The sequence below is a fragment of the Loxodonta africana genome, chromosome 4 (genome assembly GCF_030014295.1).
Source record: "Loxodonta africana isolate mLoxAfr1 chromosome 4, mLoxAfr1.hap2, whole genome shotgun sequence".
NCBI lineage: Eukaryota > Metazoa > Chordata > Mammalia > Proboscidea > Elephantidae > Loxodonta > Loxodonta africana.
The window spans coordinates 139,874,273-139,896,346 of record NC_087345.1 but is presented as its reverse complement, the minus strand read 5'-3'; the positions used below and the strand labels follow the sequence as shown (position 1 = coordinate 139,896,346).

At 36.5% G+C, this 22,074-nt stretch overlaps 1 protein-coding gene across 14 annotated transcripts in view; it reads right to left on the bottom strand.

Annotated features, from left to right (window-relative positions):
- ERC1 (ELKS/RAB6-interacting/CAST family member 1) overlaps nt 1–22,074 on the bottom strand; it is a 528,761-nt gene that overhangs the window by 242,445 nt on the left and 264,242 nt on the right. For 10 of the 14 annotated variants that reach the window (XM_023548994.2, XM_010590789.3, XM_023548995.2 and 7 more), the window contains one exon: nt 8,975–9,106. The exons of the other annotated variants lie outside the window; for them this stretch is intronic. In XM_023548994.2, the coding sequence (XP_023404762.2) occupies nt 8,975–9,106 (132 nt within the window). The remainder of the gene's footprint in view (nt 1–8,974; nt 9,107–22,074) is intronic. 14 annotated transcript variants of the gene reach the window in all.

Here is a 22,074-nt window from a genome sequence, read left to right as displayed (position 1 = left end):
GAACAGATATAAAACATTTCCATTGTCTAGGAAGGCTCTATTGGATAGTGCTGCTATAAAGACCACAAAGGCTTCAGTAACCAATAAGCGCTTAGGAAGAAAAATGTATATTCCTAGTTATTCTCTTTATGTAAAAAAAAAAAAAAAAAAAGTAGCTTGTGTTTGGAATTCAAATTCTTTTAAGAGGGAATGGTATTTAGAGACCATAATCTGAACACTCAGAATCTGCATTTGTACTGAGATGATCATTATTTTCTGGGTATTTTCAGTACACAGTTAAGATATTCTGTGTGTATATGTGTCATGTGTATGAAAAAAAGTCGTGAATTCAAACATAATTCCAACTCCAATTTAAGATAACAAGAATCAAACACTTAAAAATTTTTTTTCAATTCTAAATTTTCTGTTATCTTCTTAAGGTCTAACATTCTAAAGCTCTTATTTTGTTTTAAAAGAAAGTTTTTTTCTTTCTTTCTCATGGAAAATATAGAATACATACATAACTTAGTAAAAGTTAAAGACAGTATTAGGATTGGACTTCACGGCACACATTTCTAGCTATTTACTAAAGTTACCCAAACTATTTTTAAGAGGAAAACTTAAAAAGTTAAATGGAAAATAATGGATAGGTTACTAATATCCTGCAGTGGCCTAAGAAAGATTCTCAGAGAAAGAATAATCTAATAATAAGAATGATGTCCATCTGACCAATCTATTGGTTTGCCAGGGAGAATGGTTTCCTTTGTCAAGCCAGAAACCATGACATTCTCAGTTGATGCAGATACTACTAATTCTAGGGTATAAGGCTGGAGACAGAGACGGGGACAGGATTTCCTGGAGTCACAAGGATTAAAATTTGATATATGTAAACGGGAACTTTTAACAACAAGCAAGCCATCACTACTGCTGAGCCAACCCAAAACCAAAAACCCACTGCCGTCAACTCATAGTGACCCTACAGGACAGAGCAGAACTGCACCACAGGGTTTCCAAGGCTCTAAATCTTTACGGAATCTCCCGCAAAGTGGCTGATAGGTTTGAATCACCGATCTTTCAGTTGGCAGCCGAATGCTTTAACTGCTGCACCACCAGGGCTCCTTCTGAGTCAACCAGGTAAGATCTATAGACACTAAGTTTCTCTGGGGCCTTAGATCTTGGCAATCTCTCTCCTAGGAGATATGGAGGGCAGTGATAGTAACAACAGAAGTACCTAATGTTTATTGAGGACTTACTATGTGCCAGGCTTTGTTATAAGTGCTTTATAAATACATCATCTCTTTAACGTGGCAGATATAATAATCATCTTTCTTTTATAGCTCCGGGAACTGCAGCAGAAACAACTTGCCTGAGATCACAATTTCTAAGTGGTAGAACCATAATTCCAACCAAGGATTCTAACTCCAAGGTCCAATGTCTTAGCCACTATACAATATTATTTCCCTAATTCTCTGGAATGGCCTTCTCAACTTTCGAACCCCTTAATACTCTGTATGCATAATTTCAGCTTCAGAAGGATTATGGTAGAGTGCTTCTAAAATAAGATTAAAAAAAGTCTGAGGGAAAAACTGGTTTGAGGGGAGGAATCAAGAGTTCTGGATTTAGATGTTTTCTGGTTGAGATGTCAATGAAATAACAGAGTAAAGATATTAAGTAGTCTGTTGTATTCATGAGCTTGGCTCTCAGAAGCAAGATTTGTGCTGCAAATATAAATTTGATGTGGTAATAGCACTACTACTACCGATAAAAAGTAGCCAACATTTCTTTAACACCAATATCTTGACTCTTAAAACAGTTCTTCCCTCAGGCCTTCTCATCTCAGAAAATGGTATGATTATTTTCTTAGTTGCTCAGCCAGAAACCTGAAGGTCATCTTTGATTCTTCTCCCCTCTTTATCCATACATGCAACTGTTCATGAAATATTTTCAGATCTATTTCCAAAAGACATTCTAAATTCACAGACTTCTCTCCGTCTCCAATGTCATTATTTAATGTACACAGTCATTACCTCCTTCCTAGACCAAAAAAAAAAAAAACGCAAAAATCAGAAACCCAAACTCATTGCCATCAATTCTGACTCACTGAGACCCTATAGGATGACAGAACTGCTCCACAGGGTTTCCAAGGAGCAGCTGGTAGATTCGAACTGCTGACCTTTTAGTTAGCAGCCAAACTCTTAATCACTGTGCCACCAGGGCTCTGTCTTCCTAGACCAGGAGCCTTTAAATGGTTTTGCTTGTACACTTTCTGAAAGAGTTTATGCAGTTATGAGCCCCGCATACAACTTCATATCTAATTTTTGTTTTAGATCGTTAAGCTTAAGAAGTTGCAAAAATGTAGTTTCCTGTGTATCTTAAAAATTGTTTTTGAAAAATAAAACATCACTCTGTTTTAAAAAAGAAAGTATCTGATGAAGTACGAAGACCATGGTGACTTGATATCCATCATTATCTATTTTGAAAATGTTAAGGACAAACTGTTCTTAAACGACTGAAAAGTTTACATTTTCCTTTTTCTCTTTCACTCAGTGTTTCTGTTCCATTTTCCTGCTAGAATTTTATACTAATGTGATTAATTTTATTCTATACTATTTTTATGGATCCTCTATTGTATTTTTATGCAACAAAAATGTATATAAAATTAAAACTAATCTCTAAAAAATTTCCGTAATCATAATTCTTGTGGACAGAGCTATCATTATAATTACTTGTAATACACAATAAAAAAAAATTTAAGATATTTTAGGAAAATAATTATTAAACATAAACAGTAAAAGTTTATTTAAAATGCATTTTACCATTAAACATTTATCTTAATGAAATTAATGGGACTTTTATTTTTTCCGACTAGTTTAGGTATCTCATGATGAATATTACTTATTGTTGGAATGACACAGGGTTCCGGATCAATTCTGCTGCTATCATTCATTTTTATAGGTGTAAAAACAAATTTTGCTCATACAAATAAGCAGATAGGAAAAGAAGTTTTATTATAGTAATATCACTCAATTCTTTGAACTCCTTCAGGATTATATACCCCAAATCACAGTATTTATAATAACCTATCAGCTGACAAAAAAGCCCTGGTGGCACAACGTTAAGTGCTCGGCTGCTACCAAAAGGTTGTAGGTTGAAACCTACCCAGAGGCTCTGCAGGAGGAAGACGTGGCAATCTGGTTTCATAAAGATTAGAGCCTAGGAAACCCTTTGTGGCAGTTCCACTCTATCATATTGGGTCACGATGAGCCGGAACCTACTCGACAGCACCTAACACCACCACCACCACCACCAGCTGGCAACTTGATCAGGTTTCTCCTCTAATATTGTTAAAAACAAAGAATTGGAAACATGACTTAAAACTCATCCACTTTCTCAACACCAATCTTCTGCATTGTCCCTTTGTCTGATGTACCAGAGGTTTTTTTCCACCCCAGAGGAATGTAGATTAGTAGATTCTGCAAAGTTGCACCTACTGTAAAGTGTGTGTGTGGCGGGGGGGGGGGGGGTGTGCATAATTATGAATGGGGAAATGGACAAGGAAAGCCCACACATCTTAGGTGTTTTAGGCAGGTCAATTTGAAGGAAAAGTACATTTGGAGGCTGAGGAGTTGTGCTCATGTACCCTTTGGGAAAGTGTCTCAGCATTTCCAGGCATATGAATACCTCAGTTTGAGAACTTCTGGCCTAGGATACTCTAACAACTCATTTGATCTTCTTGCGTCCATTCTTGTTGTTTTTGATGGGTGCACCCTCCACCCCATCCAGCCACCCACCAGCCAGATGACATCATGTACTGACAAATCATATAACACAAACCAGATAATGTCATATACTCCTTAAAACCCTTCAGTGGCTTCTAAAACTCAAAAGACACAAACTTCTTGCCATGGCTTACATAAGGCCAATACTGCAAACACCTCTAGCTCTTTCCCACCACACTGCTGTTATAAGTGCTGATTCTTCCCCACGCTTCACACGGCAGGCTTGTTCTCGTCCTTCGGGGCTCAAGATAAATATTACTTCTCAGAGAACCTTCTCTAAACACTCAGTCTAAAATAGGTTCTCAAATTCCTCCAACCTCCACCAAACTATTCTCTATTGCAGAAAACCTGACATTTTCTTTCACAGTTCTTTATGGTAAGTTATAATTAACTGTTTATTTGTTTGTTTACTGTCTGTGTCTCTAACTGTAAGTACTCTTTGGGGAAGAGACTGCAGTTGCTTTGCTCATCACTATATATAATCCAGGATCCCCAGCGTCCCCACTAGATGATCAATAAAGATTTGTTGAATAAACAAATGAATGCGCAAGCAAACTAATGTATAAGTATTTTTCTCTGCTTAGAATTCTTCAATGGTTCTCCACTACCCTGAGTAGAAAACCAGAATTCCTGAGTATACCACATAAGAATGAACAGGCTTCAGCATGATCTGACTGCTTTCTCTCTCTCTTCCTCACTCAGTTCTTGCCATTCCTATCTATTTTGAACTGCAGCTGCAAACCACCATTTAAAGCTCCCTGGATGCTTCTGGCCTCTACATGGAATACGCTGACTATTCTTCACCTCTTCTCTGCCTAATGCTTATTTTTAAGACTCAGTTCATGCATCAGCCACCTCCTCCAGGAAGCCCTCCATACACCTCTCCAATGTGCCTCTGCTATCTCTTGCCAAAACACTTTATTCAGATCCCTCTCATGGTACTTCTCAAACTAACCATAACTATAGGGTTGCTATGAGTTGGAATCAGCTCGATGGCAACGGGTTTTGGTTCTTGTGGTACTCATCAAATTAATTACAGGTTCATTCTTCAGTCTTTCGCAATTAACTATGAGCTTTGAGAAGGCAGAGGCTGCATGTATTACCTTTTTATTTTTAGTGCTTAGTGCAGTTCTGGAAAAACAAAAGGTAATTAATAAATGTGTGTAGAAAAAGAGATACCAAAAGTACATTAATTTTATTTTCTGAGTGTTATGCCATTTAATAAAAAATGAAAGAAATACAACTTACTATAAATGTTCAGACCAGTATAGGATTTTGTTCGTAAGACCAAAGAATAACTTGTCCACTCTGGGAATAGCTAAAGGAGAAGGTAACGGACAGGACTGGGGGGTACAATCAATAGTTCCATCAGTACACATCATAGCATATAGGCTACCTCATTACCCGCACTGTTTCAATAGCGGCAACTGTTCTACCTGAAAAAAGTCTCAGGTATCATGATGATAACTGCTGTAGAAATAACTGGATAGGCTTGTAGCCAAGAAAGAACTTAATAAATCTTTAGACATAAAAGAAGATGTAATCTTTAAAAATGCTCAATAATATGCACTTACTTAGCAAACCACGGATAAAATGTTATGATCCCCTAGGTCAAGAGTTTACACTTAACATCGGAGCTAAATAATGTCAAAATGGCAATTCTGAGTTTCACTATTAAAAATGAGACTTTTCCCTCCAGATATCCTTTTAACTCAGTACTGAAGTCACTCCTGAGGTTCACTCTTTGGTCAAAAATTAGAGAGGCCCATAAAACGAACAAGCCTAAATGGGCACACCAACCCAGGGGCAAGGAAGAGAAGGCAGGAAACTTGGTAAGGAGGAACCCAAGGTCGAGAATGGGACAGTGTTGACACAACGCTGGACTGGCAATCAATGTCACAAAACAATATGGGTATTGCTTAATGAAAAACTGATTTGCTCTGTAAACCTTCATCTAAAGCACAATAAATAAATAAATGAGACTTTTAAATAAAAAATCAGAACTTACAAGTATAAATGTTAGTTATTTTGAGAGGATATATCTTTATCATTGCTCAAAACATATTAAAAAAAATCTTTGAGACTAGGATATAAATCCAACCTATTAAGCCACACACACACAAAAAAGTCTAAATATTTTACAGGCATTTTTCAAAACTTTAGTCAGCAGATCTAGCTGCAAATGGCTCCTCAAGAAATAATTTAACCCTCAAAAAATACCAGTGAGACTATTTAAAACATCCTTTTCAAGTGGAAGGGGGGAAAAAAGGCATTTGAAAATTCTTTTAAAATCAGAGCAGCTCCGCTGAATTAAAGCTATTACTCCTCTACCCCCCAGCAATCCTGACGGTTTTTTAAGGTACGAATTTTACTTTATATTCATTTTAAGAAAATGGACTCTCTCATTCAACAAGACACAAAACCTGCCCAAGTCTGAACAGAGCAAATTTCAGAAGAAGAATCTCTATGTGGAAAGGGATAAAAGCAAAGTAAAAGAGCCCATGGGGCTTATTCACTTTCATCTCTTCATTTGCCACCACAGGTTAGAGAACATCTCCCTTCACTGGATCATTACACAAACTTCTCTACATTTTTGGCACGGGCTCAATTTGGCACAGCACATACTAGAAATGAAGAAACTGCAAGGGGATCCTGTGGAAATATGGGAAAGGCTTCAAGAAATGCTCTCCTTTTGGAGCTTTTCCCTGTTTAAATTTTAGAAGGTTCTGTATCTTACTTTAGTAAGAGAAATGGTTCCCATACACTTTTACTTTGCTCTTTGGAAAATCAAGAGATGCCGACCGATATCCTTCTGCTCACAGAGGGAGCAATTTATTTCTCAGAGGCTAAATTTAAGCAAGAAACAGATAATTTTAGGGCCTCGGTAAGATCATAAGAATAATATTTCCAGCCCAAAAAGCTTCATCCCTTTCAGATACTGGCAGTCCCTGGGTTACGTACAACCCGTACTTAGGAACCAACCTCTTGTAAAACCCATTATACTAAAAATTTGAGGTACATACCATGATTCATAATAACAAATGGGCACACATCAAAACATTACTATATGTTAAAGATGTTTTAGTATATCTGGAAGTGTTTAATGCTTTTTATGCATAGAAAGGTACATTATATACTATGACGACCATTTGACTAATTGCTGTTAGATACAAACTTGTACCTAATTATTCTGTACAAATTCGACTTATAGACAGACTTAGGAATGGAACTCATTTGTAATCCGGGGACTGCCTGTATTTCAAAAGAATATTCGTAGATTACCTCTGTGTATATCATAATGGTTGGTAAAGTAGAGGGTCAGCGAAAAAGAGCAAGACCATCAATGAGATGGATTGACGCAGTGGGTGCAACAATGGGCTCAAGCATAACAACAATTGTGAGGACAGCGTGGGACTGAGCAGTGTCTCGTTCTGTTGTACACAGGGTCACTATGCGTTAGAACCGACTTGACGGCACCTAACAACAACTACCTCAGTGTTTGTAAGTGATAAACCTAAGTAAAATTAACACTGGCATTAGAAAACAGAAAAAAATAAAAATAGAAAATGCATGGAGGAGGGAACAGTGGATGAAGGGGAGAGATGATATAAGGCCTCAGAAGTATAAACATAAAAGCAGTTTCTTCATACCTTGAACCACTTAAAGCCCAAATGACTGGTCTCATGCAATATTTCACTGAACAGCTTCAGATAGGCAGTGAGTACCAGAATGGTGGGAAATAAGATAAGCAGAGAAGAGAGAAGGAAAAAAGCATGCAATTAAAAGCAAATTATAATAAGTTCATACAACAATAGCTTAAAAAAGAAAAACACATAACAGCAGTCTATATACCATAAAGACCTGATATTTTTAATTGCTAAATCCCTGCAAGATCTCTGATGTATAAGAGTTGTCTCTCAAAAATGGGACTAAAGCAGAGGGAAATCTTTACAGAAAGAAAAGGGGGGGGGGTCATTTTGCAAATAAAGGAAAGAATGTACAATGGGTGAAATCAAGATAAAAGAAAATCCCTCCCCATCCCAGAACAATGGATGTTGCCCTCCCTTCTCTGAAGCTCTCTCATACCCAAACTCTATTTAATTGTGCATAAAGAAAGTATTCAAAGAAAAACGATCAGTTTCCCTTCAGTTTTGCTAATAAATGTTAGCTTGTCTGTCTTTCTATTCTTGACATTAAAGGAACCATATATTTGTATCTAACACCGCTATGAATGGACCTTGTGGTACTTACTATCATTTGTCTGACTTGAAAAACGTACCCTTCTTTCTTACCATTCAATTACCTTAACTCACAATAGCACCTGCGGTCTGACTAAGAGGGTTCCATGAAGGATTCTGTTACTCTCTCACTGAACTTTTTTACCTGTTAAGCATTTTTGTTTCTCCAACAAAGAAAAGAAAAGAAAACAATCACTGCAAAAATTATATCACATGAACCTCTATGTGAGGTAGATTCAAAACCTCAAATCATACTCTTCAAATGGGAATTGAGGTCAGAGCCTTCACTTGCTGTAAAACTTTTTTTCCACTCACATCTCCCATCTCAAAGTTATTCTGCCTTCACAAACTTTTTCTGAAAACGGTATCTCAAAAAACCTATTTCAAATCAAATGTAGCTAAAAAGATGTAAGAAATATACAAAACAAACATCACAAACAGCAATAATTCTTAAACTCTTTTAACAAATCACCTCAAGACTACAACATGCTGAGCTGGGACTCTCCAGTGTCATGATATCTGTGTCCTTCATCCTTGCTATTAACCTTAAATGTTAGAACTTAACTGCTCTTTTGAATAAGGCAGGGTATAATATAGATAAATAAACTATTTCCTCTTAGAAATTATCATCATTGAGCCAGGAATGTTTGTGTTTTCTCGTTCAATTTAAAAGCAGGGCTGTGCCCAGTCCTGTAATACAAGTTCAATGTCATCTCATCAGATACATGAGCATATGCTACGTAAGTGCAGTACATATGAAACCAGCCCTAAATGATTAATGCAGACCTTCTGAAAACTTGAGTTGATTCTTGTACAACTATATTCCAATTTTTATTCAAGTCTAAATACTTATACTTGATGAAATGCCTATGAAACCCTGTAAATAGACAATATGTATAGTTTACCTAAACCATACTGGTTCGGTTTTACCTTTTGTCTACCCAGCAGCATCGCCAGTAACTATGTAAAATCGCAGACCTGTTTTTCAGCACTGGTCCTGGCTGACTCCTCTTGTGCTAGCACCATTTCCCGCTCTGCAGTTATCTGTACACTTTCTCTTAGCGCTTCTTCCAGCTCTTCAATCCTGTCATCCTTCTTACGGAGACTGTCCTGGAAAACGATGGAAGACTAGGTGAAGTAGACTAATTAGTTAATCCATGGAGAGCCTGTTTACCAAGAAAGGGCTATTTGCTTAATAAATGTTCTTTCTTTGAGAAGTAAATAAAGGTCAAAAAGATACCTTCACCAAGTAAAGAATAAAATAAGGGAAGAAGTAAAGGAAGTTGAAGAAGCATATTATTAAGAGCAAAGGGTCAAGTTAGTTAAGCAAGACAAACTTGTGATGAAGGAATAAAACCGGTTGTGTTAGACAGCGTACGCAGCAAGGGCTTGATTATTTAAAAACACAAAGCTGTTTTCGAACCACTCTCTTAACTGGGTTTAAAGCCAGCTTTGATGAAGCCTAAGTAATTAGACTGAACACCAAAACATTCTCTCTCCCTGAAAAGTTAAGCCTAGATGACAAAGCAAGCAGCATGATCTTTTACATTATATTCCTCATGTAGACAACTGTTGCCAGATTGATTTTTTAAAAAAAGAAATGAAATAGAAGGCAATGTGTCCTAATGATTTCAAGAAGGTGAAGTCTTCTCTTAAGACCATACAAGAAAGTTAAAAATGGTAAATGGATCCAAGGGACTGGTCTGGCTAAGGATGAGCAATTTCATTAACCAAGCAATTCTCATGAGCCCTGATACTCTTCACATAAGTTTAAAAAAGTAACTTTTGGGGTAGTGAATGTGGATTTCTATGAAAATGACAAAAAACTCCTAGAGGAGTTTAAGATCACGTAAGATAGGGGAGATCTTAAACAAGAACGATAAATGAGGCTGAGTTTAAGTACGATGGAGAACTGGGTTAAATGGGTTAATATAAGTATTTCCTCTTTAAATTTTTATAAAGCCGTATGATTAAGAATAAAGTGCTAACTTTTTTAAAACATAAAAGATAAGAACAAGATTGTTAAACCATTCTCCGACTTTCAGCAAAAGATATCAAAGGATTTTTGTCTTATATCTATGCAACTCTCATTTAATTATATTGCAGCTCACTTTTTTAAGTGATGGTACAAGAAAGTCCTTTTGAAAACTTTGTCTTCAAGAATCTAGAACTTGCAATCTGTCATTGATAAGTCAGGTGTTTTTCTCCCAACTCTGGATAAACAGCATCTATTTTTTTTTTCATTATTTAACATTCTTCCTAATAAAAAAGTTTATAAATTGTTTGCTCTCCTTCTTTTGCCTCAATTAAAAAGTGAGATTTAGAAAAAGAATATTCACATTTCTTTCTATGATGTATGCTATATTCCTTAAAAAAAAAAAAATTCACTCTTCTTAGAGATAATGTTATAAAACACTTTGATCGACAGTATTCCCATAAGTAAGGATCTGTTTTATGCAGGGCTGTCGGGCTATATCATAAAATGCTCTTTGTCAAAATCTTGATGCTTCCAGTTGGCTTGCCATGGGTAGCAAAGTCCTACACAGTGATGGTTTCTAAAACAGATGCTGAGCAGAAAGACAAGGAATGATGCCAGTAAAAACAGGGCCAAGGTGATGTCCTCTGAGTCAAAGAAATCCAAATGTAACAAAAGGATTATAAGGAAAGTGACAGCTGCAAAGATAAGCTAGTCCAGCCCTCTCAAATCCTCTAATGAATGACAGTACTTGTAGTAACATGTAATTCTAAAATACAGATTGCTTTGTTTTAGGCATAAAGAAACACTGTTTCCCAAAATTAACTTGTTGTGAATAGCTCAGTACTACGTTTCACTCCAGTCTATTACATCTTTCACTCTTGAACTGTCTTTTATCCTAAGAGACTTCTGTTATCCTAATCTTTGATTCCAATGAAGATAAAACAGTTATTTCAAATAACTTCCCAGGAATCTATTTACTTGCATTTCTCCACGAGATGAAAAATAGCTTTGTGACTTTATCAGTAAAACTTTTTTTTGAGGGAGTATGCAAGGCCATTTATTTAAGAAAAATTTATTACTCTTAATGGCAAAGCCTGCCTCAAAATCTTTCTACAAGGAATAAGAATAAAAGCCAAGCTGAACTACAAATAAAAATGATTGTTAAATATTTATATGATATTCGAAATTGCATATCATCTCAATCTAAAACTAAGTATGGAACCATCTGCTCTAAGAAAATTCTACTTAATCAGGGTAGTCACAACAGAATTGAAAGATGGCAAATACCCCCATCACCTTTATCAACAAAATCTATAACTACTTAATCCATCTAGTCAGTGAAATTTGGCTCTAATTTTGTTTTTGGAATTTTAATAGACATCTACTAAGATAAACCAAGGAAGTTTCCTTTGTACTGAACTACACTTTGAATCTTCTATTTAATAAAATATTGAGCTAATGCCAGAAACAAACAGGAGAACCTTTTAGTTCTAGAAACACTGCAGTCCCAAACACACTGCCACATCACATTTATAATTACTTTTTCTAATCCTTGCTTTTTCAATGAAGACTAATTACATTCTTCTGTACTCATATACATAATATGGGTACTCTATATATATTTGAAAAAACATTTAAAATACTAGGGAAAAGATCTTAAAACCCTTTAGACAAGCCAAAAATGGTTACCTACAAGGGATCAAATATCAGAAGGAATGGAGTTTTCAATGGCAATACCGGATACTACAAGGCAATAGATTAATGCCTTTAAAACTCAGAGGGAAAATGATTTCCAGACAGGAATTCTATATCAAAACTATCAATCAAGTGTGAGGGCAGAATGCAAAGCCTCAAAAAAATTACCTCACATCACAGTCTCTCATGAACTAATAGGGATATGCTCTATAAAACTGAAGAAGTAAACCTAAAAGAGGAAGACATGGGATCCAGAAAACATGGAGGGGATCTACCACAGGTGAGTGGTAAAGAGAAGCTCGAGGGTGACATCAAGCCTAGTGGGTAAGTATAGATAGGATGATGGAAACACAAAGAAAGCCGTTTCCAAGTTGGGAAATAAAGCTGATACATAGACTACCTGAGTGCAATTTATAGGGATGATGGTGGGAGAAATTTCATAGCTCTAGCAAAAAATTTAGGAATAAACTGGCAATGAATATACAAATAACTAATTAAACAAAAAGCCCAAGGTAATTATTACCACCAAGAAAAACTAAAAATATACTCAACTGTAATCATAGTACACCATGTGCATTGATATAACTACACTGGGAGGATGGAAATGGAGAATTGTGTGTGGTGTTTTATTAAAAAAAAAAACGGATTCCTCATTGTCCATGATAAAATGTCAATAGATACTGCCCAAATAGGAAAAATAATAAAACTACAACATAAGAATGTCACTTAGAAAGACAGAAAGGAAGCAGAAGAATCAACCAAAAATGTTGAAAGTAGTTGTTTCTGGGGAGCAGGATTCAAACGTAAATAGAAGTGAGGTAACCTGTCCAAACTAAACCAGTTTCTGTGGAGTCAATTCTAACTCATGGCGACCCCACGTGTGCCGGAGTAGAACTGCACTCCATTGGGTTTTCAATGGCTGATTTTTCAGAAGTAGATCAGCAGGACTTTCTTCCAAGGAGCCTCTGGGTGGACTCGAACCTCCAACCTATTTGTTAGCAGCTAAGCATGTTAATCACTTGTATCACCCAGAGACTCCTAGGAGTGAGATACCCAGAAAACCAAACGCTTTGCCGTCAAGTCAGTTCCAACTCATAGTGACCCCACAGGACAGAGTAGAACTGCCCCGTACGGTTTCCAGGGAGCAACAGCTGGATTCGAACTGCTGACCTTTTGGTTAGCAGCCAAGCTCTTAACTACTGTGCCTAAGCCCTGCAGTATGATTTCACTTTACAAATGATCTAAATACATATTCTTCTGATGAAAAAATCAAAATTAAAATTTTAAATATATTAAGAGAATAAAACATACCACAAATAAGTTAATAAGGATATAAAGAACTTCTGGAAACACTTACAACCCCCCAAAAAACAAACCCATTGCCATTGAGTCAATTCCAACCCATAGCGACCCTACAGGACAGAGTAGAACTGTCCCACAGGGTTTCTTATGCTGTAATCTTTACACAGAACCCATACATAGGTCAAGAGGAAGTCATTCAAACAGAACAAGGGTATACTGAGTGGTTTAAAACCAGAAAAGGTATGTGTCAGGGTTGTATCCTTTCACCATATTTATTCAATCTCTATGCTGCCACATCTTTCTACCAAGGAGCGGCTGGTGGGTTTGAACTGCTGGCCTGACAGTTAGCAGCTAAGCACTTAACCACTGCACTACCAGGGCTCCTGAAGGCTACAAAGAACTTCTGGAAACAATTACGAACGTGGTGATTATTTCAGGTACCAAAACACCAAACATGTGGGCTAATTATTGTAGAAAGAGAAAAGTAGTCTAGGCATGTACATTTCCAGACAGCGCTAATGATAGAAAGAAAAAAAAAAAACCCAGTGCCGTCGAGCTGATGAAAACAAAGCAAACATGAGTTCTAAGTCACCATGCTCTTTGGCTTTTCATTTAAACATCTTGTGAAGTTTTTCAGGACAATAATTTGTATGAATAGTGTCAAAATAATGATAAGAAATTTCTTTCAAGTTTTTTGGTAACCATGGGATACTCCCAATGCGGATATTTTTTTAAAAGGGACAATATATTGCACTAAGTTCTACTGTTATTTTGAAGATTCTGAAGATACGTAAAACTTAAATATTCCAATAGCAGATGTCTAAAACAGGACAAAACCAAGAGTTTTCAAAACTGTTTCCAATCCCCTTTTCTATAAAAATAGTTTCCTTTTTTTGTTTTTTCCTTATACCTACAAAAATAGCTTTGAATAAGTTTTGGTGATAGAATTTGACACCGAAATTTTTGTGGGAAAAAAAAGTGCTTTCCTACACAAGGCTTAATGGCGTATTTTGGTTTTAAGAGAAAAACTTCTAATCTGTTCAATGTCTGAACTTTAAGTAGATGAAGTGAAAGTTATCACCACCTTCCTTGAATACAGATGAGCCAATAAGATGTCAGTTGATGAGGTATCGAACTTTAAAAAGTGTGGAATGTAGCAGACTTGGTAGACCTCTACTCTCAGACCCAGGCTGGAGGAATTAAAGGGATATACTGAAACCCAGACTTCTTGGTGGCTTGAATTATGACAGTGATTACACAAGATACAGTCTAAGGCCCTGAACATGTCCTTTACATTTCAAACTATACTTTTTCTTTGAAAAAGTCCACATTCGCCACTCTTCAAGAAAAACCACAAGGCAGTCATGACATTCTGAGTCTGTGATCTTGAAGAATTCTCCATAGAACCTCTGATATTTGTAATCCATTCTATCCTTGGGATAATCAGCAGATTTGAAGAATTTGAAGTATCTGGGAAACAGGAGGTTGATTTCTGGAACTATACGTAGATAGAGGTTAAAGTTAAGGTAGGACATATCACATCTGGCTTTGAGAAAATCATCCCTGCTGTTCACATGCATTCTTGACTTACGGCTAGCTTGGAACAGTCTTCTTAATTTCTTCAGCTAAAAACTCTATCTATGCTGTCTAATATGGTAGCCACTAGTCATATGTGGCTACTGAGCACTTAAAATGTGGCTAGTGCAAATTGAGATATGCTGTAAATACACACTAGATTTCCAAGACTTAGTACAAAAAAAGAATGTAAAATATTTTATTGATAATTTTCACTTATTATATTTTTAAATAACATTCTGAATATATTGGATCAAGTAAAATATATTAATAAAACTAATTTCATTTGTTTCCTTTTACTTTATGAAATGAGACTATTAGAAAATTTAAAATTACACATGGTCACATATTTCTATTAGGCAACACTGCACTAGCTAGAGTAATTTTTACATATGAAATGTATCTATAAAGCCTATACTAAAACACTTCGTTTTACACAAATTTGTGGCTCTTTTCTTAGCTTATGTTCCATTATCACATCAAAATGAGTTAAATAGTTGATAGTCCTTATAACATATACTGCCAAAAGTTCCACCAGTACTCAGCACTGAAAATTATCACAGTGCTAACATTAATAAAACAAATTCAAATAGCACTCTTCTGCCAACAGAGAATAAAACTGTGGATTTAAGAGAAAAAAAGAATTCATATAAATGGCAAATCACTCTAATATCTAGTATATAAAGTCCCTGTGTCAGTTGTTTATTGTTAGATAATGAATTACCTCAAAACTTAGAAGCTTAAAACACTGATGAACATTTATTATCTCACACAGTCTCTGTGGATCAGGAACTTAAAACCAGTTTAGCCAATTACTGTATTTTTTACAAATAACATGCACCTTCTATGTTTGTATTTTCATAAGTGCCGCTCTGTGCTTTTAAATGGCAGAAAGAAAGCTGACGAATTTTTTTTTATATGTTGCTGTAAATTTTTTTAATATGTTGCTATAAAAAAATATTAGCATGGTGTGCTTGCGAAAATACCTTGAGTGGGGAGGGCTTGGTTGGCAAACAAGTGTAGAAGGTGTGCATTATTTGCATTAAAATATGGTAGTCCTGGTTCTGGGGTCTCCCATGGGGTTGTGGTCAGGATGTGGGCCAAGTTTCAAACCTCTGATGTTTGAGTGGGGCTGGAAGATCCACTTTCACTTACATGTTTGGCAAGTTGGTACTAGCTATTGGCAAGAGGCTTACTGAGAGGTCACAGTTGCTTGAGCGTTGTTATGAAATGGTAGCTGGCTTCCCCCAGAGCACATGATCCAAGAGAGCAAGGCAGGAGCAGCAATCTCTTTTATGATCTAGCTTCAGAAGTCACATACCATCACTTCCACTGTCTTCTATTGTTCAAACAGACTAACCCTAGTCTACTACCCATCACTTTACTGTACTGTGGTGGCTTGCGTGTTGCTACAATGCTGAAGCCTATGCCACCAGTATTTCAAATACCGGTAGGGTCACCCATGTGGATAGGTTTCAACAGAGCTGCCAAACTAAGACAGACTAGGAAGAAAGACTTGTCAATCTACTTCTGAAAATTAGGCAACGAAAACCTATGGATTACAACAGAATACCCTCCAATAGAGTATTAGAAGTCATGAGCCCCCTAGGAAAGCACTACACAATAGTAGCAACGATGGATTCAAACATACCAATAATCATCAGGATGACGCAGGACTGGGCAATGTTTTGATTTGTTGTACGTGGAGTTACCATGAGTCGGAGCTGACTCAAAGGCAATTAACAACAACTCTAGTACGATGTGGGAGAGGACTACAGAACAGCGTGAATACCAGAAGGTAAAGGTGATTTGGGGCCATACTGAAGGATGGCTGCCATAGCACCCAACAGTGTAGCTAGCTCCGGTGTAAGAAAACTGGATTATCAATGAAGCCAAAACTACTTGTGAAAGAAAAATGCATCTTAGGATAACAAGACTTTTATTACAAAGACACAGCCTTTGTTATATGACTGTCTTAAAATGGAATAATACCCAAACATTCTTAAAATGTAAAGGCAGACATTAGAGAACTTTCACAAAACTGGGATACAGATCAGCCTATCGTTGGTTATGAGATCAACAAAATACATATTCTACCAGGAATCATTCAGAATAAAGTCTGCAAATGGACACTAGTGTTCTTTTAATGAGAAAAGTTTTCCTGTGTTTCAGGTAAAAACTAAGAGTAGCCCCCATTGTCCACTGCCTTCAAGTCGATTTCTTCTCATAGTGACCCTATAGGACAGAGTAGAAGTGTCCCATAGAATTTCCAAGGAGCGCCTGGTGGATTTGAACTGCCAACCTTTTGGTTAGTAGCCATAGAGCTTAACCACTACGCCACCAGGGTTTTCAAAAGTTAGTCTTCACATTTGATGGGTGTTTCTTTCTTCTAAAAACCAACTTATTTTTTTTAAGAAAACATGGGAATGAAATACTCAGAATCTTGTTGGTCCCCAGTGAGTAAGGGCCCTCATTAAACTCCTGTTCCCTCATGAATTTTCATTGTAATTTATTCTAGTCTTAAAGTAGACTGAGAGAAAAAGTCACACTATCTAGCCAAAACAGAGTCTAATTTAAAATTACAAGGAAAGGAATTACTTGTGCTGTTTGGAGTTATTCTGTTTCTAGCACTCACCATCTGGAAGAGAAGTATTAAATGGGCAGCCTGGTGGAACAATACTAAAGTGGAGACAGAGTTTAATTTCATTCACCTGCCCTAGCTTGGATAGTTCATTCTGTTTAACCAATTCGGGCAACTTTAAATTTAGACATGCACTGTGTCACAGGCAACTCTCTTAATGGTCATCTGGAGACAGTAAAGAAACATGCTTTATCATTTTAAATAATTAATATCACTTAAAATGAAAACAGTATCTTCAGAGTTTTGCTTCAAGTGCTATAAATTGCATTTGCGCTCATCAAAACTAACACATACCAGTTTTCCTACCACTGAATTAGGTAACCGAAGGCTATTTATTATGCCAGCTATACTTATAACTGAGGCCAAACTTGAGAACACTTCACTCATGGAGTATGAAGCTCAAAGCCAGAAGTTTATGTGACTGCTTTTTTTGGGGGGCGGGGTATGGTAAAAGGAGAAAAACTGGGAAGTTACCAAAGAATTCCTTATCTCCTTGGACAAGAAGACTCCTAAGGCAAAAGCTGCAACAGCTGTAACAACCTTAACTTCACTCAGGCATATTAACAAGAAGACTGGACCCTTTAACAAATCCCATGATATTACTCCCTTAACACATCCCTCTGAACTGTGCTTCTTGGTGGCAGCTCTAACGTCATCAAGCTACCCTATCACCACAGTTTTAAGACTCTACCTTCCACTGCCTTTCTTTCAAATCAAACATTCAAAAAGGAAAGCAAAGGCAAAGAAGAATACAAATAAAAACAACTCTTAAAAATTAATTTGTCCCCCTCTTCAAACATCTCCTTCGAAATTAAAAGGAAAAAAAGAGGTTTAAAATATAGTGACATAAAAAGAAACCACTTGATAAGGACGATCTTATTAAGCTTCTTCCTTTTTCAGTGGCAGAGAAAAGCCATTTTAGACTTCACATAGATTATCCAAGGTAACACAGCCTCCCACTTTCTCTCATCCCTCTCCCAGCTCTGACTTTGCCATCGTAATGGAGGTCCTTCATTTGGCTTAACATTAACAACTGCTTCCTTTGGAGTAAACACTACTTAACAGAGAGACTTTAACGTGTGCTGAAATACATCAATATTAACTGTATCTATCGTCCTTAATATAAAAGGACAGTAATCCTTTATTATCCTCAATCCCATTGCTTATTCTTCCTCCTTCCCATCCCTCAAGCATATACACACATGCAGAAGATCTCATTAAAATCATTCAACATGTCAGAATTCAATTACCAACTGCTCCAACGCTTACTGGGAGAAAAAATTGAAGCCAGATGCATCAATGAAGTCAATTTTAAGAAAAGAAAGCTAGCCTAATATAGAGACAGAATTTGGTTACACACCAACTACTTTTTATTGTAAAGAAATGTTTTGGGCTAACCTTAAATGATAATTTCTTCCCCCTTCTCCTTAAAGCCCCTAAAATACTTCCCCCAAGTTAGAGTTCTACTTGGTTATAGCCTAAATGTTAAAAATCAAAACAAAACCAGATGCATTTCATTAAAGAAATAAAAACATAAACATATACAATCATGTTTTATATAAATGAGGAGTCCTGCTGGGGCAGTGGTTAGGCACTCGGCTGCAAACTTAAAGGTCGACAGTTCAAATTCACCAGCCACTGCACGGGGAAAAGATGTGGCAATCTGCTTCCATAAAGATTACAGCCTTGGAAACCTTATGGGGCAGTTCTACTCTGTCCTATAGGGTTGCTATGAATCAGAATCTAATCAATGGCAATGAAAATGGGTTTATGTAAATACCATACAGAGCATCTAGAAAATCCCATAAGGATGGGCCAGGCTCTTGTCTTGAAAATTCTGGTAGCTGGGCACCAGAAACTTGGGCAAGAACATGGGGCTTACCTAATCTTAGGACACATGCCTCTGCAGGTCTATAATGCATATAAACAGGACAAGCATACATTTTCAGTCTTACCAAAAATCCCAAAGATGATCTTTTACTTAAAATGATAAATAACTGATGTGTTCCACAGGAGACTGACCCTTTCTTTTGAGGTCTTGGTAAAGGGACTGATGTAGGCCTACTTCTGCGCCCTCTTAAAAATAAAGTATATCTTCTTGGAGACTTTACTTTCTAAATGCAAACCAAGGAGGAATTCCCAAAGGAAAAGATTAAACCATTCATCTTATTGAGGTGAGAACACAGTAGTCTACTTGTAAGAATTTTAGTCCCAAATGTAACCTTAACAACTCATCATTTTATAGGCAACACTTTTCTAATAATAAGTTCAAAGGATGTCACTAAGTGTTCCCACAGACTAGGGCTAAACTTAACTGTAGGAAATAGCCCAGTAGTTTATACATTAGACCAATCAATAAACATTCTTTCAAAATTCCTTAGGTACTTAGAGAATGGACTCACTCAATGATTAAAGAACTGAAGTTTGTGGGCATAGAGACTATTAGCTATTTGGGCAAAACACTCAGAATATCCACCAGTAAATACAAGGGAAAACAATTGTAAAAAGGGCATTTAGTAAATCAAGAGTATAAACACAATATGAAATATGAGGTTAGTTTTTCATAAGAAAAATGGAGACGTTACCACACTCATTTAATAAAATTAATATATGTTTATAATAAAAAAATCAATGTTTTATAAGACAAGTACTGCATATTCATTACATAAAAGTTAAAAATTTCAGAAAAGCAGAACAAAGACCACTGTCCCACATCTAAAGATAATTTCTATTATTTTGCTGTACTTGCTTCCAGCTTTATTTCATAAAGTTTATTTGTTTTCTATAGCTGTAATCACACTCTAAAGTAATAGATTTTGAAGAGAGAATAACAATTTTAAAAAGAAAACTACAATCAAAAAAGAATATTATGATAAAATCTATTAAGAAAACATTCTGCATCCCATCTTGAAGAGTGGCGTCTGGGGTCTTAAATGCTAGCAAGGAGCCATCTAAGATGCATCAGTTGGTCTCAACCCACCTGGAGCAAAGGAGAATGAAGAACACCAAGGACATAAGGTGATTACATGCCCAAGAGACAGAAAGGGCCACATGAACCAGAGACTACATCATCCTGAGACCAGAAGAACTAGACGGCGCCCGGCTACAACCGATGACTGCCCTGACAGGGAACACAACAGAGAACCCCTGAGCAAGCAGGAGAGCAGTGGGATGCAGACCCCAAATTCTCATAAGACCAGGCTTAATGGTCTGATTGAGACTAGAAGGACCTCAGTGGTCATGGCCCCCAGACCTTCTGTTGGCCCAGGACAGGAACCATTCCCGAAGCCAACTCTTCAGACATGGATTGGACTGGACAATGGCTTGGAGAGGGATGCTGGGGAGAAGTGAGCTTCTTGGATCAGGTGGACACTTGAGACTATGTTGGCATCTCCTGCCTGGAGGTGAGATGAGAGGGTGGAGAGGGTTAGAAGGTGGTGAAATGGACACGAAAAGAGAGAGTAGAGGGAGAGAGTGGGCTGTCTCATTAGGGGAAGAGTAACTAGGAGTGTGTAGCAAGGTGTATATGGGTTTTTGTGTGAGAGACTGACTTGATTTGTAAACTTGCACTGAAAGTACAATATGATACATCACACTGAAAGCTGTCTATAACTCACTAGTTGAAATTAGCATGGCTGGATCAAAAGACTTTAGTCTTTGATAAATTTATAGAGTTTCCAAGTCAAAATTTTTTGGAAAACAGAAAATACAACTCATAATTGTGAAACTATAATCTGGTTTTTTTTAAAAAAAGAAAGAAACCACTAACCAAAACCCAAAACACTGCTTAATGATTCTCTACTTGGAAGATAATAAAATGCCATGCCCATTCACTTTAGAATGTCTCCAGTAACTCCCAAGGGTCCTGTAATGACGAAAGTGAGATACCATATATGTATGTGTGTGCAAACACACTCACACACGCTTTGGGAAAAAAAAATAATAGTAAGTGATGAAAGAACAATTAGAAGTATTTAGATTTCAAAATACAATCAGTCAAACTAGCCTATAAATCAGACAAAGAAAGAGGATATAAAAGAATCTGAGAGTGTGAAGGGGAGTGGAAGCAGAGAGGAGAACATTTCCATTAGCAATAATTTTACTACTGTTTTATAGTGCTGCCTTCTTTTTTTTTTTTCTTCTTTATTCGAAATAGTCAATTTTAACTTTCACCACTAAAACATTAATTTGAAAACCATTAATTTCTTTTTCAGATTTTTTTATTCCCAATCTTATTTATTTTTCCTCTTAAAAAATTTATAACTGTTCCTTGGTCTTCTGTTGATTTGCAGACCTACAGCTATGCCTACATTCCTAAAGTCAAGCATAAAACTACATTATAAATTTAGGAATTTACTTAGGACCCACTTGGGCTATTTGTTCAGTACAGTATCTATAACACATACTGTCATGTGTTTAATAAAAAAAAAGATACCTAATAAATGCATTGAGTTGAAAGAAGCATAAGAAATCAGTGAACATTTATACAGTCACTATAATATGCAAGGTACTCTGTTCTTGCGATACCTCTCCATATGGACCTTAAAAAGAAGTTGAATGGTTTCTTGAGTATGTAGATATATCAAAATGATCAAACTGTGTAATTTAAATATGTGCAAGTTATTATATACCTCAATAAAGCTGTTCAAAAAAAAGTTGAATATGCCCAAACTTTATTCTTCAGGGGCTAAAAGATTAATTTCCACATAACAATAAATCTACCTATTGAGAATTAACTAGTCGAACCAAAGCCACCAGCAAGGATGACTCCGAATGACACATATATTTGAATTCTTAGAGCTGGTCTTTCAGGTCATTCAACTAATAAATAGCCATTAGCCATAAATATCATTGCCTATCAAATAGAACTGAATTTTGACCAGAGGA